General features: G+C 40.2%; 1 protein-coding gene across 1 annotated transcript in view; it reads left to right on the plus strand.

The window, feature by feature from the left end:
* The window catches only part of SCGN (secretagogin, EF-hand calcium binding protein), a 44,854-nt gene continuing 18,700 nt past the window's right edge, over positions 1 to 26,154 (plus strand). The window contains exons 1-6 of the mRNA XM_012741395.2: positions 1 to 409; positions 1,472 to 1,542; positions 9,277 to 9,369; positions 13,143 to 13,232; positions 18,377 to 18,433; positions 18,853 to 18,930. Of these exons, the coding sequence (XP_012596849.1) occupies positions 328 to 409; positions 1,472 to 1,542; positions 9,277 to 9,369; positions 13,143 to 13,232; positions 18,377 to 18,433; positions 18,853 to 18,930 (471 nt within the window). The 5' untranslated portion in view covers positions 1 to 327. The remainder of the gene's footprint in view (positions 410 to 1,471; positions 1,543 to 9,276; positions 9,370 to 13,142; positions 13,233 to 18,376; positions 18,434 to 18,852; positions 18,931 to 26,154) is intronic.

A 26,154-nucleotide genomic window follows, 5' to 3' on the forward strand; every position in this document is an offset into this window, starting at 1 on the left:
CCTGAGTCCCCCACAGCGCTGAGACAGACAGGAGCTCCCCTGCGGATCTGCCAGGACAGCGCGCAGGGCGGGGCAGGGCCGGCGCGCCAGGAGCGGGGAGGGCATCCTGCAGCTGGTTTTGCTGAGAGCCCGCGGTCAGAGCTGAGGGACTGCTTAGCCACGCCAGGGCCAGACGCCCTTGCGCCCGCCCTGCCAACAGGTATTCACAGCTGATCAGAGAGCGAAAGAAGCAGGCGAGGGAGTCAGGAATCATCTTTTTTTAAAAAAGTCGTTAGCAAAGTTGTTTAGGTCCTCGCGCTCTGGTTCCTGGTCTTCGCGGTCAATACCATGGACAGCGCCCGCGAACCTACTCGGAGGCGCTTGGACGCCGCTGGCTTCTGGCAGGTCTGGCAGCACTTTGATGCCGATGGTGAGTACAGCAAGCCACTTGCACACTCAGGTGTAGACGCAGCTCCGCGCCCAGACTGCTGGAAGGACCTAGAGTTTCTTCTTTCCTGTAGGAAAAGTTGTCTACTTGCATTGTTAATACAGTATACTTAATGTAATATACTCAACAGATGTATGGTATACACATGGTGTTATACACACTTGTTATATACAAGATGGTGTTACATATCTTGATACGTTGTTAAAATTCAGGGTGGGGGAAGAGATTTGTCCCTTTTCTCAATCTCTCTTTGTGTGTGTATGCATGTGTGTGTGTGTGTGTGTGTGTGTGTATGTATGTGTGGGTTTAGGCAGGTTTAATAAAAAGCACAGCTTGTAGCATTAGACGTGCTGGTCACTGACTTTCAGGGTAATGTGCATCGTTCACTCAGAGATCCTAAATGAGGATCTTCTTAAATATATACCATATATATAGTGATAAATATGAGTCTCACCTTATGAGCTGAGACTCAGCTACCTAAAGTTAGTCTTCCCTAAATGTGCTCCTTTTTACTCAATTACTTTGTTGTACACCCCCCTGCACTCTCTCAAAGGGAGGATGAGTTTTATCCACTTTCAAAATGATCCTCCCAACAACAACAAAAAAACTACTTAAAAATAAAATAGAACTATTTAGCATTTGCTTTATTTTGTATTAATAATGAAACATAAAGAAAATATCTAAAAGGTATATTTTAACCCTGAAAGCTAGGATTCGATACTTAAGCATCTGTTAAGTTTTTCCAAACTTCAGAAATCCTTGGGTTAAATTTTATTGTAAAGCTCATGTGTATTTGTATATGTACTTAATAGTTTTCCTTTTCTAAATGTTAATATAAACATCCAGCATAAAGCATTTACTCTGAAACATGTTCACTGTTCAAATCTATGTCTTCTGGAGGTTGATATTAGCAGTTGTGGAACAACAAAAATAGTGTCCAAAGATAAAAGATTTTGCAAATTGTGAGGTTAAAAAACTTAGATAAATACTAAATGTTATAGTTGCATAAGTGACTATTATTTTTGCTTATCTTTTTGCATTTAGAAAAGGGCTACATAGACGAGAAGGAGCTTGATGCTTTCTTTTGCCACATGTTTATGAAATTGGGTACTGATGTAAGTACTTGTACACTAAGCATTAATTTATGTCTCTCAGTAAAATACAAGCATTCAAGTTTTATGTTGATTTGTACCTATTAATTCCATCTGACCTCATTTCTTCTTTGCATGCATGTAATTTGTCTCCCTCTCCTAGCAACATGGAGAGATTTAGGCAGGTTTTATAAAAAGTACAACTGTAGCGTGAGACATGCTGGTCACTGACTTTCAGTGTAACATCTGTCATCCACTCAGAGATCCTAACTGCGGACTCAGTCAACTTTGTTTTGAATGTCTCCTTGGTTATGACTCTGTTAATTGGTTTATAACTGGAGATAAAATAGCCCACTTTGTTCAAAAAGGTGGAAAAGATGTTAAGCATGTTAAGGTTCTGGGTGTTTAGAACATATAATACTCCTTTGATAGCAAACTACAAATAAACCATTTAAAATCAATTTTTATATTATTCATTTTATTATAAGAGGTTACAGATTTCTCGGGGAATGACATACCAGAAAATAACCAACATACTCAGAACCCAGATATAAATGTAAGCCAATCTATCCAGTGTCCATATCCCTTTCTGATGGTAAATCTGGCCTTGAGAGATGTAGATGAACTCTTGAAGATCTCTGTACCAAAGCACAGAAAAAGCAGAGACACATAAGCTGAGGCTAGTCTGGAAAGGGTCTCAATTTGGTGTAGGTTCCATTAGGACATGCATAATGGGGATTAACTCTGGGGACAGTTGCATTTAAATGAATCATGGAGACAGTTTATCCTCAGACTTCAGTTGTTTACCTGGAAGAATATTAAAGTGTATCACATTCTCGTGTAAGAGCTCAGGAAGGGGAACTAGAAGCTCTCTACTGAGAACAGAGGGAGAGTATTGCGGGCCAGGGAAAGCTAGCTCAGAAAAGAAGAGGCTGGCAGCTGCCTCCATCAGCCACACAGACCTCTTGTTCTCCCTCTTTGTGTCTTCTCATTTTCTCTGTCTCCCTCTCTTTCATTTTTCTGCTCATTTTTGTTTCCCATCTGTATGTTTCATGGGTCTTATCTCCCATTGTCTCTTGCCTTTCTCTCTGACCTCTCCGTCTCTCTCATCTCTCTTATCTCTTTCTAACTTGTCTATTTCTCATCTGTTTCTCCATCTCTTTGTCTCTTTGTTTCTCCTTTCTATCTCCAGTTTCTTCTCAAAGTTCTCTCTTGATCCCTCCTCTCCCCATGTCTTTCATTTATCTTTCCCTCTCTCTTTCCTATCTCTCTGTCTCATCTCTCTTTTTGTCCTTCATTTCTCTTCCTAGTTTTTTCTCCCCTTCATCTTTGTCTCTTTTTTGGTCTCTCATCTCTCTCTCTCTCCCTTTTATTGCTCTTTTTCTGCCTGTCCCCTCCAACCCCTACCCCATGCAGCCTATGAGAGAGTGGCAGATGAGGACGACAGAGATATGAGCCCCTTCTTTCCTCTGGTCAGACCATTTGCACACACTTTTCTTTATCCTTCATTCCTGCACTTATACCAGCTATGAGTAGAACTGAGTAAGCCTCCCCCAAATGAGGCTTCTGCTTCAATTGTGCTGACAAGTGTCACATGCCAACAGCCCACAGTGAAACCCTTCCAGTCGTCCCTGCAGGGCTCTTGCTTACATCTGTAAATGCCAAGGCTCATGGCAGTCCAGGAACCCGTGAGTCAGATGCCATCTTATCAACCATGGACAGGGATATTTGAGGAAAGGGAAAAGATAAAGGTAAAGCTAATCAAAAACTTGGAATAAACTGGATGGTCAACTTCTAAAAATCTATATCCCAGAGGCTTAGAACTTCACACCTTTTTATTTTTATTTTATTTTAGAGACAGGATCTTGCTCTGTTGCCCGCACTAGAGCATAGTGATGTGATCACAGCTCACTGCAATTTCAAACTCCCAGGCTGAAGTCATCCTCCTGTCTCAGCCTCCTGAGTAACTGGGACTACAGGTGTGCATCACCATGCCCAGATAATTTTATTTTTAAATTTTTTGTAGAGACAGGGTCCCGCTATGTTTTCCAGGCTGGTCCCAACCTTGTGGGTTCAAAGCAATCCTCCCACCTTGGCCTCCCAAAGTCCTGGGATTATAGACATGAGCCACCACACCTAGCTCTCACACCTTTTTGTAATAGAAAGCTTCTTGCTATAGTGATTTATAGAAAAGGAGAGGAGAAATTGCTATCAGTATTGAAACTGGAAGTTTCTCATTTACAGTCGTGGAGTTAGGATGAACATTTACTCAAACACAAGGGTCTGCTCTGCTCTAAGCTGAGGATGCTAGGAGCTGTCTTCACCTGAGGCTTTGGCTAAACTTAGAGGCATTGTAGCCATTCTGGGAGCAAAGAGGGATGTCATCTCTTGGCTGTTCCTACAGCTGCCCCTCCCTCAGATCTGGTCTGTAGCCTGTGGATCAACCCTTTTACACAAGGGAAAGAGTAGTCCTTGAGGAAAGGAGACAACAAATGACTGCTTGGTGTTTTGTGCTACTATGTTCAGTGCAAGTGTCCCTGTGGCTGGAAAAGGGGTTGGAAGATTTCAGAATATTTAGCCTAGTGCAAATCAGATTTTGATGTGCTTGAGAATTATCTATACTTGTTAAAATGCAGGTCCCTGGGTCTCATCCTATATGTATTTCAGTACATTTGGGGTCTGCCAAGGATCTTGCATTTTAAAAGCACCCTAAGTCAGTTTGTATGTCTTTTTGCCTTCTGCTCCTCCATGAACAATGACTGCCTGCTGGAGAGGGGATTCTGATAGAACCAGGCCAGTCCCACTGAGCTGTGCCCGCAGCCCCAGGCACCTGTCATAAGCACTTGGCTAGGAGAAAGCTTTTGAAGCCAGAATGATAAGTTTAAACTGTTAACCAGAAATGGTGTCATCTGCCATTGGTTCCTGTTCAAAATGCTGAGGCATTACTCTGTGGAGTGCAGTTCAGGGGCCTTAGCTGGGCAATTCTTGGTACCTTGACAACCATGATTAAGGAAATGATTTTTAATTTTGAGCTTTTCCTCTAAAGGGCAAGAAGTAGGCCCTAAGTAAGTCCATAACCACAGGGCAGGACTTCAAACGTGGACGCCCCATCAACTGAGGGACAGCCATCATTCGTTTGTGACACCTGCTTTTGATCAGTACTGCCCAGTGAGCACAGAAGCCAGCAGCAGGGAGGCCTCCACAATCAGGCAGCCCCTCACTCTGGAGTTCAGGAATGGCAAGCTGTTCTTCAGAGGCCTGGATAGCTCTACTTTCCTCTGCTGATTAGTAGGTCACAGAGATCTCAGAAGCTGTTTTGACGTTTCTAACAGCAAGTTGCCTGCTGGTCAATCTCAGAGAGGAGGCAGCCTGCTTATAGTTACCTTTTCCTTATAGCCTTTGAGGGGAGTGACTTCATGGAACCATCAGCTGCCATTTTTGCCGTTTCTGTTATTCCTTCCAAGCCTTTTCCTTTCAAATGCTGAGAATTGGCCTCTAGATCAGGTCTAGATCTTGCCAGTCCGTTGCTGAGCATTAGGCTCTCACATCTTGGGCCTCTTTCAGTGTTTTGAAGATTACACATACCCTGCTGAGGCCGAGAGTATCAGATAAGGACAGATGGGGAATTACCACTGAGGAGCCCTGGCCTCTTTTTCTTTAGGTCTAAAGGATAGTCACGGGCTTTGGGGTTAGATGTCTAAGAGGAGAGAATTCAGAATTCAAACTAAAGGTGGCATGTACAATCTGGCCACTGCTTCTTTGGCTTCACATTTATTTACTTTAAAATTTTTCCACCAACATGGCCTATGTTAGTTAACTTCCTTTGGGAATGCCCAGCCCATCATAAAGAATCATTTATATATTCAACAGATCCTATGTTCCAGAGATAAAGAAATGATTGCTCTCCTGGCAGAGTTCTTAATCGAACAGGTCAAGCTGAAGTTTGGAGTGAAGGCCCACCTTGCTGAGTGATCTCCATCATGCTTCTCCTGTATGGCGCATGCACACCCAACCAAACACACGCAGTCCACGGTGCTGAGAATACACAAGCTAATCTCTTTATGTTCAGTGGGGTGCCACATGAGGAAACCTGGTTAGCAGAAGATCCTGGAGTCTTAAAGTACCAGTTCACCTTCTACAGAGGGAAAAAATAATGTAGCTCTTTATCTCTGAAGGCCCACTCCAAAGATGCCTCATGCTGTGAGGAAAGGGCAACTATGTGTGGTGACAGACATCCAATGTTTATGTCCTAGCTCTGCATCTCTAGCTGTGTGATATCAATATGCCATTTTAAGTCTCTGCATTTCAATTTTCTTATCCATAAAGTGGGAATAAAAATGTTTTAACCTGCCTGTTTCACAATGAAGACCAATGGGAGAACATAAGTGAAAAGCACTTTTTAGTTGCAAAAGCATCCACTTATATGTTCTTATGGTGATATGGTGTCTTCTTGGGTCATTAGTTTGTCCCACGTTTATTCTTGACCCTCTTTGCTTCAGGTCAACCAGTGAGTTATCCCAGAAAGCATAATTGCTTGAAGCTTGCTCTCTTAAACACTAAAAAGCTTTTGGGATCTAAAATTTAAATACATCTATGAAAGGGATTTCCAGTTTATGAGAGCAAGTTTTCCAACCCAGGTTAGCTTTTGAAGGATGCCTTAAATCATACTTACCACCTCATGAGTGAAGAAGCCTACTTACTTAAAGGTAGACAGCAGACAATAGACAGATCATCACCTCAGGAACCCAATATACTTGCTCAATCTTAGACAAATGATCTAGGCGTTATTTCCCGTTTCTTCACTTAAGATTTTGGTTGCAAAACACTAATGTCTTTTTTTCCACATTTTCAATTTGGTGTGTTCATTTAGGAAGGTATTCATTTTTTAAAAACTATCCCCTTGACTATTCCTCATTTATAATCATCAAGTGAGTACATGCAGTTGTTAACAGAGTTAATCTGTCCAAGTCCTCTTATTTTAATCATTTTAGGTTTTTAAATACAGGACCAAAGCCATAGATACAACAGATGGCCTTGGTACGGCTACAATATACAAATCCATTTGATTGGTATATCTTCTCAATCACAAGTGCTAGTGGTTTCGGTTTACTTTTAAAAAATAGCTATATATATATATAGATGCTATTTTTGGTTCTTACACAACTTTTACTTTTTTGTAGAATGACTCACCTTCACTGCAATTTATTCTAAATGAAGTTTATTCTTCACTATCTAGCATCCATTTGGGCACTATACAAGCCATTAATTCATTTGCCTTTTTCTATTGCCTGCACTTCATCCATTTATCTTATTCTAACCCCTTCCCCAGAAAAAGGTGATGACTGGGAAAAAAGGTGGTATAATTCCATGTTTATAACTGCCAACAAGAAGTTTGTGTATAGTTGGACAGAGAAGGGGGAAAACATTGACTGACATGAAACTTGGCCATTCCCTATATTTCTGGTATCCACACCAATAGTGGAAGTATGGAAAACTCAATGATCCAATAGCTTAAATAATCTCAGCTCAGAGCATCTTTCTTCTCACTATTATAAGCCACAATCAAACATTTGCTGTGCACCCTCCTCCTGCAATGAGTTAGTGAGATAGGATGCCAATGTCACAGGTCGAGATCTTGCAATAATGTCCTGCAACTTTCCTAGCAAAAGTTGCTCTTGCTGACCGTGATTCTCCTTACCTCTCCAAGAATTGGCTTTCAAACCTTCAGGGTCTTGTAATATTTAAAGCATCCTCTTACATAACTAATTGCCAAAACCTATCCTGAAAAAATCCCAAAGCAAGTGATTAAGCTCTCCCTGCATTTTGTTTGAGCAATCTCATTTACAAACCACTCAGGGTGGGACTTTAATAACTCTGCTATAGGTGCTATCTGCCTCATCTGAAGTAACAGCAAGGTGTGGTGGAAAGTGCATTGTACCAGATAACAGAGGTGTTGGTTTCAGGTTCTGCCAATATCCTTTTGCATCACCCTTCTGGTCTGTTTCCTCCTCAGTAAAATGAAAGGGCAGTGTCTCAGAGCCTTAGAAAGTGGTGCTAAACATTCTCTGATTTTTTTCTCCTTTGGTCTTTTGCTTCCAAATCACCAAGACTGATCTGAAGGAAGCATATACTTTGATTTATTGTGCATCAATAAATAAAATTATCATGAATTGGAATATTCTCCTTTTCATGTTACTCTTCTACTAGATTTTCTAGTCTCTGGAAAATATTTGTCCCATATAAAAGACCAACTGAAGAGATGACAGCCTAGGAAGGAAAGGGCAAGACTGAAAGCCCCTCCAAGTCAGGACTGTAAAAAATCTGAAATATTTTCCCAGCCAGTGGTGGGACGGTGGTAAAGTAGAATTTCCATGTGAGAAGCTGCACTCCAAAAATGTTTATTTACTTGCCCTTTTTCTTTTTCTTGTAAATTGGATGTAGGTAGCTATTAATTCTTCACCACATTTTCTTTTCTAACACTTATTCACCTTTTTTGTAGCCCATTAGGGAGAGACTCCAGTGGAAAGGAAGGCAGGACAAAGATGTCTTCCACCAGCCTATGATAGTTTTGCTGACCATCATGTCATCAGGGGCCAGAATTGTGTGTGGCATGTGGTAGGTGCTTGAAAGAAAGCAGTCTTCCCTGGGCTTTATACCTAAGGGCAGCATATCACGCTGGGCTACAATGTTTTAGGACATCTTGCTCTAGGAGGGGCTAAAACAGAGCCCGATTGTTCCAGCAAATTCTTTCTTATCTCAAGATGTTGCGTTCCCAGCACACTCTATGGTTGATAATTACAAGTGAGAAAGGGGGGAGAACTGGGTCAGTCTAAGGCCACCCAGAGAACTGTCCCACACGCGCATGCCTGAGTGATGCGTCCAGAGAGTCTCCTGGAAGCTCAGAGTCCTCCCCACCCCCCAACACCAGCAGGGATGGTAGTCAGTCAACAGGGTCATCTCTTTTCAGCCCTTCTAACTCACAGCTGGAGAGCTTGGGACCAGGGATAGTGTGGTACTATTATGGAGAATTATTTAGCATGAATTCCAATAAGTATGGAATTTTAGAATCAGGTATTGTTTGGGATCATGTATGTCTCCCAACTGCTGCTTCAGAATTCATTCTTTATTGTTGATTATATATGTCACCTTTCCTGTAATAACCTTGAAATCCACTAAAGAAGACAATTTAATGTGTATAAAAGGTTATACATGGAAAAGAGTTGTGCCATTTTTGGTAACTCAACAATTACTTTATTATTTTGGTCTCCTCTTTAATTATTTGCCCCTTCTCATTATTGTTTCCTCAGAGAATACAAGAAACTATTAAGAGGATTGGTTATAGCAACCTGGGGATCCAGAAGAGCTTAACTTTTTAGTTAAAAATTTAAAATCTCTGAGTTCTTGGGAAGAGCATCTGTAGATTAATTACAATGCAGTCTTTTGTCACAATCAAATATTTGATAATGTTCAAATTTGTTCTTTCAGCACTCTAATCTCTAAGCTTCTTTTCATAAATGTTTTAGTAACTTGTCAACTATAAATTTTACCTAGTCAAGATTCTGATTAGTGACTGGTTGCTCAAGAAACCTCCATCCTACTGTCTCTTCTACAAAAGGGTAGGATCACTTTAAATGGCTGAGGAACCTGCTTTCCAGGTTAGAATGACATCATCAAACTGTGTGCTTTGAATATATGTTATCCTAACTCTATTTTGGGGATCCCAGTGGCTTTAATGTGGCTATTTTTGGACCATTACAGGATGCAGTCATGGAAGAAAATGTGCAGAAGTTGAAACAGCAATTTATGACTACCCAACATGTGTCTAAAGATGGTCACATACAAATGAAACAGGTACCTTTCATTATTGTATCTTTGGTGGCTGTACCTGTCTTGACTGTTTATTTTTTTCCCTTGACTTTACTTTCTTGGGCTGTAATTTCTTTTGAAAGACAGTGAAAATCCTACATTTCATTTGGGAAATCAGAACTTCCTACAAGGCAGTTGGCCTAGGGAACATTGTTGAAGTAATCACCTCTCCTTTTTCATCTGCTTAATAACAAAGAGTATGCAATTCTTTCATCATTTTATCTAGGTCAATCAGTATTTGTATCTATTTCGTAATTGGGGAATTGAGATGATAGAGGCCTTTCAGTCACTTGATCCCACATTTGTCTCTTTGTACAGTGTCCTGTTCAAATTGAACATTGATCCAAGGAAAAACTGACAATATATTAATTTAAGCTTCAGTATCAGTTCCCAGATCTATTCCTGAAGATCATTAAAAGCAAAACAAGGCCGGGCGCGGTGGCTCACGCTTGTAATCCTAGCACTCTGGGAGGCCGAGGTGGGCGGATTGCTCAAGGTCAGGAGTTCAAAACCAGCCTGAGCGAGACCCCGTCTCTACTATAAAAATAGAAAGAAATTAATTGGCCAACTAATATATATATATATAAAAAATTAGCCGGGCATGGTGGCTCGTGCCTGTAGTCCCAGCAACTCGGGAGGCTGAGGCAGTAGGATTGCTTAAGCCCAGGAGTTTGAGGTTGCTGTGAGCTAGGCTGACGCCACGGCACTCACTCTAGCCTAGGCAAGAAAGTGAGACTCTGTCTCAAAAAAAAAAAAAAAAAAAAAAAAAAAAGCAAAACAGACAATAGCTACCTTTACTTCCATTCAGCCCACCTTTACTGACTACCTACTAAAGCAAGCAACTGTGTTAAGTAAGCATGCTTAACCTTGGATGATCTACTTTCTACTTGGTCATTCCTCCTTCCAGTTACAAAAAATGTTTACAGTTTAGAAAGGATTTCCACATATATTTTGCTATTGTACTCCCACAGTAGCTAAGAAGATAGGCATGAAACCTTTTCCCTATTTTCCTAATGAGGAAAGTGTTACATTCCGAGCATCGTATGGCCAAATAAACGGTGGTGGTTTAAGTGTAGCCCCACTTATAGGCATAAATCTGTACATAAAAATGAGCTAATCTGAAACAAAAATGTTTGTTTCTTCATGAAAATTACCTGTTACACATATTACCTGACACTTGAAGAGGTAGTCTCTTGATGCTACCATGCGTGGACAGTTAATATTATTGAAGAAAATAATAGGGAAATTTCTTTAGGGAGTTATGTTAATATGGCAACATAATGTCTCTTCATAAAAAGTGGACATGTTCACCAAGAGACTGCCTTTTCAGAAAACTAATAAATTAAACTCTAGGTTTGTGAGTGTAACTGTTTCCAAAATTTTTACTCAAAGGCAAAATTATATATATAGCCAACAATTCTTATTATAATTGATGTAAAAGTATCCATTTATCCATCAAAAGAAAAGTAAGTTCAAGCATTGAGCTAGGTGCACCAAGCAAAATATTCCTGACTACATGTTCATGTTGTATTCTCCAGTCCCTAGAACAGAGCATAGCACATAGTGGTGCTCAAGAAATATTTCTTGATCTAATTAATGAATGAGTGAAACATAGTAAATAACTGAAAACTGTACTGTTATCTCACTAATGACAGACATTCCTGAGCAATTGGCCAGCCATTTTGTCATGGAGCTCTGCACACAAGTGTCATTGAGCTTATTGTTTGTAGAGAAGCTGAAGGTTCAGAACTGGGTTGTTTCCAAGGCTCCTTAAAACCTCATGAGTCTGTGAGTCTAAGGAGCAGCAAGGTCTCCCATTGTCCCTATAGTTCCTGCTGTAGCACTGGCCGTTTCACTTACTCCAAATACAGGTAATTGTGACACAAAAATCAGCCTGCCTTGACACATTTTAGATGCTCTAGCAGTATATAAGATGGGGAAAAGGCCACAACAAAAAGCCAAAGTGAAGTTTGGGGATTATCTGTATATCCAATTTGTCCAGGATTCCTCTGTGCCATTCCATCCAAAATTGAAAACAGGGTGGGTTCTAAAGACCTGGCATAAGTGAATGGCATTGTAATTGGTTTTTTAAGCCTGTGCCACACTTATATGGGTGGCACTAAAACACTGCATAGGTCTGAAGAGCAGTTTCTAGTTCTGATTGGCCTTGTGTGGGTTGGTGGGAAAAGCATAAAGTCAATATGGTGGAATATGAAAGCTTGGGCAAGTTACTTAATTAATTTCTCTGAGCCTCAATTTTATCATCTTCACCAACATGGCTGTTATCATTTATTGACTGTTTAATGTGTACCAGGTACTTAGCTAAACAGTTTATAAATATTGGCTCATTGTACTTTTAGCCTTTACATCAGCACTAGAATATCAATATTATTGTCCTCATTTTCCAAATGAGGAAATGGAGGCTGGAAATACCAATTACATTGCCCAAGCTCACATAATTAGTAAGTAATGGAGAAGGAATTTGTATCCACTTTAAAGTATATCATTTACACATTGCATTGTGCTGTCTCTCATTGGTAAAAGGGGCATGTTTATATTCATCCTGAAGAATTAGTGTGAGAATTTAATGAAATAATAAATGCAAAATACCTTATTGGAACTGGCCACATAGTAGGTACTCCATATATGATAGTTATTATTAACATGATGTGATGTATCCTTGAGCTGACAATTGGAGAATGTGGATGGGAATTGTGAACTAATCATGACTAAAACCCACCAAGAGCATTTGCTCTGGACTCATCCTGTGACATTGTATAAGACACTGAAAGAACTACTCAGTTACAGAGAAAATGACCATTGTTTATGGGAACAACTCAGAAAGAAGACAATATACACTGCAATACCCTAGATTTGGTGATGAACTCAGCCAAACCTGCATATGTGCTAAAATAAGCATTATAATCATGGAGAGGAAGAAGATATTACCTTTGTTCATGGGAGTGAGTGAAATAAATCAGTCAAACTGGTGCTTATATAGAAAGCTGTTTGGTTGAATCTGTTGCACTTGAATCAACTATTGTATTACTAGTATCGTATAGACATTAATAATGTACAAGAACATAAATCATAGCTAACACTCAAGAATCAAGCCAGACAGCAGTCATTGCTGCTTTTGCATAGGACAGTGAAGCACTGTGTCTATATGGCATCTCACCAGCAAAGCCTGGTAATTAGAAGTATGGGCTTGAGATTGCCAAGTTGAGGTCCTGACTGTACCACATGCTAATCGCACAACTTTGGCAAATTCCTTATTTCTGTGTAGATAAGTTTCCTTAACTAGAAAATAGTAGTAATGTTATGTTGTGTATCCTATAGATTGTTGTTAGGATTAAATGAGTTAGCACATGTAAGCATTATTTGCTATTTTTATTTTCTATCATTAAATATTAAATTCATTTAATGTTGAATGTCCTAAGAATAGTGCCTAGAGCATATTAAGTACTGAACAAATATATTATTCCTATTAATATTATAATCATTATTTTGGGTTGTAAGCTCATGGAAGGCAGATATTCATAATGTTTTATACCTAGCAGGAATGTGATACTTTTTTAAAGAATCGGTGAATCAAAGAATGGCCTTTAAGAGCCCAGAACTGCAAGCTAGGCTCTCCAGATGGAGAGATCTGAGCCATCCTACCCTATAATATGTATCACCATACCTTTTACCCAGGGAACACTCCTTAAATAGACCCTGGGCAGCACCCCTGACTGCTAGTCTTCCTGTTCCTTTAGCTTGCCGGTATGTTCTTGTCTGAGGATGAAAACTTTCTTCTGCTCTTTCGCCGGGAAACCCCCTTGGACAGCAGTGTGGAGTTTATGCAGGTGAGTGTTTGCTTGTGTCTCTATGGAGACAGAGGGTTGAGAGGAGGCCAGGATCTTAGCCACCTGCTGTCTCTGTCAACACTCCCGCTCAGTTCCCCAGGGAGAGCTGAGCACAGGTGAAAAGACTAAGCAAAGAGATCCTTAGTGATGAGCCAGGACTTTGGCCCCAAGCCCCAGTATTCTTAGTGCTGGCCTGGGCTGCTCCTGGGCAGACAGAGGAAGCCTTAGACAAAGGGCCAGGCAGCTATGCTGAACATTGGAATGGGAGGGGATTGGGGGTAGAGATGGGGGACTGTGGAAACTGGAGAGCTCATGCCCCATCTGAAGCTGATAGCCTTGTGGAACTTCACTGAACTGTTGCCTGTTGAAACTTCTTTCTAGAAATCTAGACTCCATGTGAAACTACCTACTTTTTTAAAAAATTATTTTTATTTCAAAATGGTACAAGTGTTCTTGTTACATGGATAAATTATATAATGTTGAAGTCAGAGCTTTTAGTGTGTTTGTCACCAGAGTAGTGTACATTGGACCCAATAGGTAAGTTTTTATCTTTTATCCTCTCCCACCCTCCCCTGTTCTTAGTTTCCAATGTGCTTTACACCACTTTATGACCATGTGTACCCATCATTTAGCTCCCACTTATTAGTGAAAACATATGGTGTTTATTTTTCCATTCCTGAGATACTTTGCTTAGGATAATGTTCTCCAGTTCCATCCAAGTTGCTGCAAATTACATTATTTCATTACTTTTTATGACTATTACTTCTCAGTGTGTGTGTGTGTGTGTGTGTGTGTGTGTGTGTGTGTGTGTATACCACAATTTCTTTATCTACTCATCAATTGATGGGCACTTAGGTTGACTGCATATCTTTATAACTATGAATTATGCTGCAATAAACATTTGGTACAGGTATCTTTTTTATATAATGACACCTTTTCCTTTGAGTAGATACCCAGTAGTGGGCTTGTTGGGTTGAATAGTAGTTCTATTTTTAGTTTTTTGAGTACTCTCCATATTGTTTTCCACAGAGGTTGTACTAATTTATAGTCCCAAAGAAAATGTGTAAGTGTTCCTTTTTCACCACATCCACACCAACATCTACCTATTTTTAAGTGTTGGCAACTAGTTTTCGTTTTGAAAGCATGGTACAGTAAATATATAACTTATTAGCCCATTGATCCAGCCAATGGGCCTTCTATCTGCAATCACTGGGCTTGAGTAAAAGTTGTTTAGGCAGAATCAACGGGCCTCTGGGCTCTTTCCCTCTGAGATACCCCTCTCTCAGCATCTAGGTGTTCCCACTCTGTTGGTGAAAAATGACCAGGAAAGGGCAGATCACGGTTTCTCCAAGGCCAGAGCAGCTGATTCAAGACAGCCACTGCATCCAGGACTCCACTCCTGAAATAGTTACCATGTCCCCACTTAGGCAATAATAACTTAGCATCGTTTGTGCTATTTTGTGTACTTTCATGTAAAATTGGGCACGCATATGCAAGGCAATTCACAGAAGAGATTTGAATGGACAATAAATATATGCCAGCAACTCAAGAAATGCAAATTAAAAGAATACATTTTTTATCAATCAAAGAGATAAAGATTTTCAAAGAATGAACAAAAATGTGTAGTGCTAGCAAGGAGGCCTGGAGATTGTCGCTGATGTCCTTTTGGTGGGCATGCACTGTGGAATAATTTTATAGAAAATAATTTTTCAAAATTTCAATAAGGATCCTTTAAATTTTTATTACTCAGAGTTTTGTTTGTTTTTTAATCTTTACTCTTTGACTTAATATTCTACTTCTTCAGGAATCTACCTTATGGATATAAGCAGAGGTATAGATAAATGTTTTCTGTATGGTGATGTTTATTAAATGTTGTGGCGTTTCTTTTGGTCAAAACCAAAAATAACATAAATGTCTAATAATAAAGGAAAAATTAGTTAAATTATGACACATTCATATAATCCATTAATTCCCCAAATTCTTGTGAGCACTGCAATATACCAGGTGCTGTTTTAGGTGCTGGAGATTCACTGCAGGAAAAAAAAAAAAACATTTTCCAACATTATGCATCCCTAAAGATCAAGTTTTCAAAGAATATTTACTGACATGGAGGAAATGCAGTATAATATTAAGAAACACAATTGTACAAGCAATATGATCTTAACTTTGCTTAAAAAGTTGTTTACCCTAATACCTGCATAGATAAAATAGTGGGTAAATACACACAAGATAAAAATTGGTTGTTTGTGAGTGATAGGATTTCAGGTGATTTTATTATATTCTTTGTACTTTTGTATCTTCCAATTGTGTGTATGATCATAATAATTTAAAAGTTATTTCAATGACATTTTAAAAATGATTTTAATTGTGTTTTAAAAAGCTCACAGAATATCTTAAATTAAAATTATATATATACCACAAAAGTGTACAATGTGACTTTCAATTTGGTTTTGTAGTGCATGTTATGGAAACATGATGGAAAGGAAGCACAGACAACCAATAAGTAATTATCTCTGGGATAGGAATTTCTGGAGATTATAAATTTCGTGTTATTGTATCTCATTACTTTTTTACATTGCACAAGATTTACTTTTATAATATTATCAGAAAAAAAGTATTAAAATGTCAGGCCTTGTGTAGTCTTGAATAATCTTGAAAAACTGGAAAAACAAATGGCACTAAGGAGCCTTCCTATCTTTTTCCTTTTTTAAATGTATTCCATTTTCCCCTCCTTTCTGGTTTGTCAATTTATTCAGTAAGGAAGAGCTATCCCTTACTCTACCCATTTTTTTTTAAAAAATATCATTGTGAATTCTTCAATTCTCTTTATAAACTAAATTTGTTATAACCTATTATATTCTATATATTTTGAGAAATTCTAAGTCAATGTCTTTACTTTTCCTCTGAACCACAGGATGTTAGCACACTATGATTCTTAACACACACCTTCCAGCTCATCTGCCATTATTGTCTAGGATATTAGTTCTATTTTGTTTTCTTTAGCCCCACAAATTTTATGTAGTTATGATTTGTTTCAGTTTGTCCACATGTCACCACATGTTACGTTGCCACCATTATCTTTGCTTGCCATTCCTTTTTGTATCTTAGATTTCCTTCTTTGTGTTCCTCCTTCCTCCTAGAGTAGCAGTCCCCAACCTTTTTGGCACCAGGCCCTGGTTTCATGGAAGACAAATTTTCTATGGACTGGGGCAGGTGGATGGTTTCGGGATGATTCAAGTGCATTACATTTATTGTGCACTTTATTTCTATTATTAGCACATTGTAATATATAATGAAATAATTATACATCTCACCATAATGCAGACTCAATGGGAGCCCTGAGCTTGTTTTCCTGCAACTAGATGGTCCCAGCTGGGGATAACTGGAGACAGTGACACCCTGAAGTGTGTTGCTCATGTCCAGTCTACTTCGTAATCTCATAATCTTGTTTTGGTTCTTACTCCCATAAGAATCTAATGCTGCTGCTGATCTGACAGGAGGCGGAGCTCAGGTGGCGATGCAAGCAGTGGGAAGTGGCTGTAAATATAGATGACGCTTCCCTCCCTTCCTGGTTGATCACCTGCTACTGTGCAGCCCAGTTCTTAGCAGGCCAGGGACTGGTACTTGTCCAAGGCCCAGGAGTTTGGGACCACAGTCCTAGAGTATATCTTTTACCAACAGTCTGTTGGTAGTAAACTCTGCTTTTGTTTGTCTGAAAGTCTCTTTACTTTACCTTCATCCTTTAAAGTTAGGCTTGTTGAATATTCATGTAAAAATCTCTGGCCCTCCAATGGCTCAGCTGTAGTAAAACTATAAAATAATTTAGATTTGATTGGAGAATAGCAAATTGATTGGAGAATAGCATTAAAAAAGCGTGTAAAATTTTTATTATTTGAAATTCTCATAGTTTTGGTATACTCACCCAATAAAAGTTAGAATATAAATCGCATTTATCTTGTTGATTTTGTAAATTAGGCTAAATTCAGATGAGAATGACTGAGACTGAAAGGAATGATGTTTCTGAATTCTTCTCACTAAATATGAGCTTCAGTATCAACATCTCCCACTATCCCTGCATAATCTGCATTGAGAATTCCGATTGTGGTTTGGAATTAAGGTCCCTGTCGCAACCTATTTAGGATCTATGGAAAAATCTGTCAACTAAAAAAAAAAAAAATACTTAGTGCACTTTTCATTTTGTACAGGAGTTAGGGAGCTTGCCAATTGAAGTGAGGCTTGTCCATGGAATAATTGGGGGTGGTCAGAGTAACAGCATTTATTAAAGAATGCAGTTCAGTGCTTTCCTTCTAGATTTTCAGCTATTCTGCCTTCCAGTTCAGTAATTGCATCTTTGGCTGGATACATGCTGCCCTCAAATGATTGAGAGGGATGGCATGCCACTGGGAATTATCAGAGGTATTTTATCCTCTCCACCACCAGAGCCAAGGCCACACAGGCAAGATTCCTTAGTGGACTTTTCTGCAGTGTAATTTGTAAAGAGTTCATCCTTTCACTAAGGTGTTGCTATTTGGAGTTTTAGTTTTAAGCAAGTACTTCAATCTGATTTCCCACTTTGCCTGGGTCCCAGAATTTGTCTCCTGTCTACCACGTGTGAAGTTTTCTGATAAAGCTGCAGGCTATGTTGCCAGAGATCAGGAGATACACCTGGGACAGGCTTTGGTTTCCTACATTACTTCTCAAGTTTGTGCTTCCCTAGCATATTGGGTCTCTTAGAAGTCCTCTCACTTTCTTGCCAGTTCAGCTATTAATATATATTTAAAGACGTGCTTTTATAGTATGCTGCATTTTAAGATATTTAGTACAGAGAAATTTTCTTAGTTTGCCAAATTGTCCCAAATTGAAGTCCATCCCTTATTATCTTTCCATCTTGAGCATTCCCAAAGAACCCTTTCAGTGAAAGCATTGTGGTCCTTTTAAGTTTCTCCAAGTGACTGCAGGAATCTATTTCCTGTGAATTCTGCCCAAACAATTGCTGTCACCAAGAAAGCCTAAAATTTTCTATGAAAAGTCTTATTTGTATCCAATTACATATTGTTCTCAGATGATGAACCATAGTAGACACTAGCATAAATCAATTCCAAATTATTTGAAGATAAATGGATTAATGACTTTTGCTATTTCAGATTTGGCGCAAATATGATGCTGACAGTAGTGGCTTTATATCAGCTGCTGAACTTTGTGTAAGTGTCACTGGGAATTGTCAATGGATAAAGGGTGGATTTGTTCATCATTGGGAATTTGATATATGTGTATCATGGGTTTGATTTCTGTGGGCCCAAGAAACATGGATTTTAATTTCTTACTTGAAAAAGATGTATTTATGTTTAAAAGGTTTAGAAAGTGCAGGTCACATTGCCCTCTCCAGGAAAGAGGCATAATTGAGCATTTACTTTTTTCCATGCCTGGAGCTATTTCCTGGGTTCCATGAGCTCCTTATCATAAACAGTGACAGCCCTCCATTCTTGGATTTATTGCTTGCTAAAAGCATTTTATTTCCTCCTTGAAACAAACAACCACAATCCTTAAAATAAGGTCTCTTGAGACACTTGCAATTTATTTTCTCACTATATAAAACATGACTCTTCCATTGGTTCCACAGAACTTCCTCCGAGACCTCTTCCTCCACCACAAAAAGGCCATTTCGGAGGCCAAACTGGAAGAATACACTGGCACCATGGTAAGTAATGAGTAGTGCAATTTCCATGAGGGCAGCTTCTCCGCTGCCTCCCAGGGCCCAGAAATAGCATCTGGCACAAAGTAAGTCCTTGAGAAATGTTTGCAGACTAAGTGAATGCATGAAAAAAAACTCAGCTCTGAAAAACACTGGCCAAAATTGAGCTGTTTTAGCCTCTCTTGGGACTAGATTGCATGTATTTAAGAGAGAAAGCTGCTCACCTGTCCATGGGAGACCTGGAAAGTCCAGTCAACAGTAGGTTTCCAAGTACAGGCCAATAACCTAAATGTTAATAAAAGTCACATAGGAACAAGTGAACATGGACCTAGGTGATCAGGACCAACAGATGGAAGCTTCCCCTCACCATGGTGGATGATTCTATTCATTCAGTGTGTTGACTTAGTGCAGGGGGGAGTCAGTTAGATGGAGGGTGTGTGTCCCACCTCTGCTACGTACTAGGTATAACCTAGCAAAAACTGTCAAGGTTCTTGACTTTATTTCTTCTGTAAAATGGGGATTAATTAATGGTACCTAATTACTGTGAGTGCAAAATGAATTGATGCATACGAAATACTTTGCATACTGTCTGGAACATAATGAGGGCTCAATACACATTAGCTCTTATTGCAGTAGATGTTATGGTCCTTGTCATTATTTCACATTCCCCTCATGACATCCTTGTCACAAATGACCTTGAGACTATTTTAATGTCAAGCTCCCTGGAAAATGGGGAAGTAGGAGAAATTGTCTTGGTGAACTCACCCTCATATTCTGTTTCTACCTTGATGCATTTCTGTCAGTACTAGTCAACACTTTGTATTGCATGAGATCTGACTCTTCCACCTTTTGCCTCCCTCTGCCTCCCAGGTATGTGCTTCATTCCTATCAAACTCTTGCTTAGTACACAAAGAATTTACTAATAAAGGCTTAATTACTTGTAGGAGTGTTACTTTTATTACATAAAGAGTTTTTGAGCACAATCACTACACTGTACCTTGTGGTGACTAGTTGGGGATATATCACTGAGAAGTCTGTGAGTTCCTGTTAATGTGTATACCACTAGGTTGATCTATTTAGGCCTTTAATTGATATTTCCAAATACTGTATTATTTCTAACAACTTCTCTACAGTGTTGACATTGTTCATGCTATTTTATATATCTAATGACTAAGGCTTAGAAAGGGTAAGTGACTAAGTGATCACCAAGTTGAATTCTTAAACTCATTCTAAAGATCAGATAACTAAGAAAAGTTGTTGCCCAGCCAAAGGCACCAGTTAGAGGCTGAGCTCTCCTTATTATCAGCCTTAAAACCCTTCTTAGCTCTCACTCTGGACTCTGACCACTCTGAATGCTGGCCCCAGCCAAGTGACTCTGTGCTGGGAAGAAAGAAAATGCTCTCATCATGAGCACTACTTGTAAATGGCCCGGGCAGGAGAAAAACCCATGCTACAGAGAGAATCAAATCCCAGGACAGGCTCTCAATTAAGGAAATAATTTGGCTTCTTACTCTGTTGACTTGTTTTAATAGCATGCAAAATGATGTTTGAAATCCTGAGTAAATATGTGCTCAGCACTAAAGGGTGTAGTGGGAAATCTCCCAGCAGTGGGCAGCAGTTTCTCAGCTACCGAAAAATCTCCAGCTTCCTTTTGACCTAAGCCCCAGTGAAATCCTCTAATAGAATAAATAATATGAAAAAAAGAAATTAGACTGAAACTGTCTGGGGGGCAGAACAAGGAAGGAGTTTTTCTAGTTGAGCATATTTTTAACATTGATTTAACAGAATGTTAGCACTGGCTATTGTTATCTCGACTTATAAAACATGAACTACCTAATAAATATATTTGCATTTAGAATCTCCAGCATGTTGCCAGAATTTCTTTGAATACCTTTAACTCAAAGGGGCTTGCCCCTATATCCAACTAACCATTCTAAGCCACTACGTTTTGACTTCTTAACATAGCTCAGTTATTTTTTCCCTACTTTTCTCCACCTGGTTCTTACTTGAAAATTCAGCAGATATCATCTTGCCCTAAAAAACTCTTCCCTAATCTTCTTCCACAGTGAACCTTCTCTGTCACTTTAGTGCCTTGCACATATCACCCTCTTAACATCATAGTCATTTATTTAATTCATTCCACAAATATTCATAAAATACCTGCTACGCCCCAGGCATTATTCTAGTCACTGGGGATCCAACAGTGAGCAAAATAGACAAAGGAGGGACTGACAATAAACAATAAATGCAATAAATAATAAATTACATTGCATGATAGAGGGTGCTGAGTGTTATGGAAAAATGCAACAATTGAGCTGGGCCAGCTGGGGTGGGGGACTAAGATTTTCAGTAGGGTGGCTAAGGTGGCCCTTTGAGAAGGTGAGAGGTGAAGAAGGGCTGAGGGTACAGCAAGTGCAGGGCCCCTAGGGCAGCAGTGTGCCTGGGATCTTTAAGAACAGGGAGAGACCAATGTGGCAGAAGCAAAGGAGGCCAGGAAGAAACTAAACAGGGCCCACACTATCTTAGGATTTTTAGGCCATTGTGAATATTTGGGGTTTAGTCTGAGTGAGATGGGAAGCTACTTGAGGGTTTGAAGCAGAGGATGTTGTGGTCTGGCCACTGTGTTGAGAAGAGCTCGAAATGGGCAAGGACAAAATCAGGAAGATCTAGCAAGAGGCTGCTGCTGCTCTCCAGGTGAGAGGTTGGTGGCTTAGACTTGGGTGGGGTAGCAGAAGAGGTGAGATAGAATTGATAGCATGATGAATGCTATCGATTCATGCCATCAATTCATCATTTCATGATGAATCAGGTGGGAGTCAAGGATGACACTGACATCATCTGTTTATTGGTCTTGTACCCCACTAGCCTGTGACTGACTCCTCAAGGGCAAGGACAGCATCACATCTCCGTGTCTCAGCCCTCACATGGGCCCGGCACATGTGGGCTACTTAATGCAAATTAAACTGAATTTTCAGTTGTTACCTAGTAGCCAGCTATGATGAAACCATAAAAAATAAGTAACATTTGTCCTTATGACCTTCTACCTCCCTTGTCTATGCTCCTTGTGAGCCTGCACTCCTAGGAAGGCTTTTGCTCTCTCCAGCTGCCTGGAAGGTTGCATATTGCACATTTTAGCATTTTGCACAGATCCAACCTTCCCCAAGCAGAGCCTTAGTTCTGAAATTCTCCTTTTCTTCCCCCGCCCCCCCCCCCCCATTAAAGCAGACCCTGCAGGGCAGAGCCAGAGAGGATGTCTGGCAGTGCTGAGCTCTCTCCTTCATGGCTCTCACTGGCATTTCAGTGCAGAGAGTCTCCGCCAGAAGGACCCCAACCAGGCAGTGGGCTTGAGCCACGCTGAGCCCAGGGGCCAGAGGCAGATGAGACTAAATGCCTAAGCTGAGGATAAGTGGTAGGAGGAGCAGGAAAACCAGGAACCAGACCTGGAGTGAGGGCTAGAGCCAGAGGCAGCAGGGAAGACAGACCAGAGCAAATTCAGAAAGCATCACCAGAGCAGGACAAGTGAGGGCAAGTCCCTGTGGATTCAGAATTCAGATCACCATGGTTGTTTTCTAAAGTCGAGTCTGGGTGCTCCTTCCCTCTGGGCTGAGAGTATTATCTCAATGTGACTCACAGCATCCTGTCCCCCACCAAAGAACTCACTCTCTTAATGCTTTTCTCTCTGGATAGAATCTGATCTGATAAATTAATGCACACAAAAATGTGAATTCAGTCATTTGACAAATATTTAGGGAGAGCCTACCAAGGAAGACATAGTCCTTACCCTTATGGAGCCTTTGAATTGGGGAAATCTGTAAAAGAGGGGAAAGATGCAAAAAATTCATGCTGGAGTTGAGATCAATTTTCCCTCAATCTTTATGTCTTATTCTGAGACCTAGTTGAAATATTTTTGAAAAGTTGTATTGATTTTTCAAAAATAAGATGCAATACGGACCCTGGACGCTACAAGGACGTAGCTATTCTTTAGCCTCAGCAAAGGCAGGGAAGGAAAAGGTAGATGGACAGGGTTAAAGTTACTGTTACAAAATATCTTCTCTACTGGGTACATGTGGTATAATCTTTTATTTTCATTGAAGGATAGCCAGCACTTATTCTAGAAGTGAGCATTTTAATCATAATAACTGTGTTCACTTTATGTTAGCCCTGTTTGAAGCACTTTTTAAACATCTCATGTGATTCTCACAACAACTTTATTAAGTAGGCATTTTCTAACTCTTGCCATACAAATGAAAAAATGAAGAATTCCAGACTTTAACTGGTCAAACATGACAAGAAGTGGAGGGGAAATTCAGATCCAAATTTGTCTAAAGCCTGTGTTTCGATCATAACACTCATGTCTAAATGTCTGAGTGTTGAATTATTAAAAAGAAAACTTTCAAAGGAGGGAGAGTAAAAAGCTCTATTGAGTGGTCAGGAAGAGAAAGACAATCCTATGAAGAAGGTGAAGAGTGAGGTAAGGACAAAACCACATAAGCAAGTTTGGAATATTTCTAAAGATAAGATAATATCAGAGCTCTGACAGCCATAGCGGGATTTATGGCCCAGAAAAACTGATTTTCACCTATGAAGCCTCTAACTAATCTTAAGAATTGATACCTTATTAAACACCAAGTAGGAAATGAATTAATAAAGGACAATGGGAAATAGGAAAGAGTTCCACAAAACTATTCTAGAGGAGAGAGGAACACTAATTAAACTGGGGAAGGGAAAAGAGTGAGAAGAGTGAATTGTGGCTGCGTAAAGCCCCGGGGTCACCTGACCCAAACAACCCCTAGGAACAAGGAGAAGCCGAGTAGCTAGTTCAGTCAGTCAGTACTTGGCCGGAAGAGATGCTGCACATAACACACCTGCCAGCAGCCCTCCTTGCCTAGAGCTCTTCTCTTCATAGCCTTCAGGTTTAAGTTTAAAAACCTTCAGGCTGACAGTGCTTACAATGGGATTTCCTGAACTCAAGAAAATCTGACAATGTGCAATTTTTTTTTTTTTTTTTGAGACAGAGTCTCACTTTGTTGCCCAGGCTAGAGTGAGTGCTGTGGTGTCAGCCTAGCTCACAGCAACCTCAAACTCCTGGGCTCAAGCAATCCTGCTGCCTCAGCCTCCCGAGTAGCTGGGACTACAGGCATGCTCCACCATGCCCAGCTAATTTTTTCTATATATATATTAGTTGGTCAATTAATTTCTTTCTATTTATAGTAGAGACGGGGGTCTCACTCTTGCTCAGGCTGGTTTTGAACTCCTGACCTCGAGCAATCCGCCTGCCTCGGCCTCCCAGAGTGCTAGGATTACAGGCGTGAGCCACCGTGCCCGGCCAATGTGCAATTTTTTGATGGCTTTGAGCTTAGATCCATAAACTTAGAGTCCTATGAAGTAGCTGATGGAAATCAAAGTGCTCTTACCCCAATTTTAATTACCTAGGTTGAGATTGTCCATTGGCCAAGAGTATCCTGTTATTCTGTGTCTGTTTCATGGCTAAAGCCTATGGCTTTTCTGCTCAAATATGCTGCAGTTAAGTACTCTTTTTAGTTTTAAGTTGTCCCATGGAGATAGGCCCATAATCTATCAAACTCCAAGTGGTCCCTCATTGGCTCCTTATCACTGAGGTGAGAGCCAAGTGTGGAGAAATCTGGTGAAAAAGTTTCCACCCAAAGATCTGAGTTTGATCAGAAGGCTAAAGTAGTTAGTGATTTTGGCCAATCTATTTCATTTTTCTTCCCTAAGTTATAGAATTGACTTATAGTTTCTAATAAACAGATTTTGGAACTGGACAATTGATTTTTTAAAAGACTTTACATTTCCCTAGAGACATCTGAGTGTACTAACTTTTAGAAACTCAACTTTCTACAAAAAACACTTCTGCATCCAGAACTTTTAAGTGATACATCAAGTGTGAAATCACATTATTGCTGCTTTAATGGATTTTTATTGAGCAATGGTCACAGTCATGGCAACACTACCTTAAAGATTTAGTCCTGAGGTTTAGCATCAAATGCTTCACTTAAGAGATGTAACCAGTTAAATGAATTCAAATCGACCTGAATAAGAATTGGCACATTTGAAAACTGGCTGAAGCATAAATTAGTTGAGGCAGAATGGCCAGTCAGAAGGGAAAAGCTAAGGTCTGCACGCCTTGTCCTGATTCCTAATTAATGTTCTGGGTGAGGAAGGAAACAGCCTATTAATAAAATCCAACGATGATACTGAATCAAGAGGTGCTGCCAAAACCAGGCAGGGGGAAGGATGAGCTGTCTGGAGATGATATTGTTAGATAATATTTAGTTTTGTTAAATTAAGCTAATACCTCTGGGAGATATTAAGCTCATGTACCAAACAAGAGCATGAACCTTAGCTGTTATAAAACAACAGATTAAAATCTGAGACCATGACAGACAAAGGGAATTATATGAGGTTAAGCTTGTCCCCATCCTCTATCCTGGTCTTGGTTGTCACCCTTTATGCGTGGATTAAAGCAGCTGGCCTCCTGGGCTCTGCTTCCTTCCCTAGGCCTAAGCATTCACCTCTGATCCAGGCCAACCTGAAACATGTCTGGGCTCAGTCTTGATGAGAGTCTGTTCTCACTCTATTGGTGACCTCAGTCAGTCTCATGGTTTTAAATACCAGCTAAAGGCTGAAGACTCCCAATTTATATCTCTGACTAAGCTGCTTCTCTGAGCTTCTTGGACTCACTTGGATGTGTATCTTCACTTGAAAGCTTCTGGGCAAGGTTCACCTCCCCGTGTACTATGTCTCCAATCAGAACATGTTTGCTGTAGAGATTAGGGTACTGCTGCCACACGGCCTCGAACACTTCGTTCCAGGAACTCGGGAACATTCTGACCCAGCATGCAGCAGCAGGGCACAGAGCCAGGGTCACAGAGCCAGGAGCAGGAGAGGCCGGCAGTGGGGCACACCCTCAGGGCTCATGGCTGTCACCACCCTGCAGTGCTTAACTTACCACCTGGGGCAGTTGTCTCTGTGCGCCAGGCCAGTATTTTTTGCTTTATATTCAAGGGTAGGCAAAATGTACAGAAAGGGACTATATGAGCATGAATCTAGTGAATGAAGTGAAAATTGACAGCCTTAGAATTGACTCAACTATCATGAAATTTCCATTTCTTTAGGGAAATTCAGGCCATTGAGTGGGGCGGGGGAGGGGCCAGGGTGGAGGTAGGATCCACTTAGAGTCTTTTTTTTGCTTTCCCAGGGAAAGAGAGG

The sequence above is a fragment of the Microcebus murinus genome, chromosome 15, assembly GCF_040939455.1.
Source record: "Microcebus murinus isolate Inina chromosome 15, M.murinus_Inina_mat1.0, whole genome shotgun sequence".
Lineage (NCBI taxonomy): Eukaryota > Metazoa > Chordata > Mammalia > Primates > Cheirogaleidae > Microcebus > Microcebus murinus.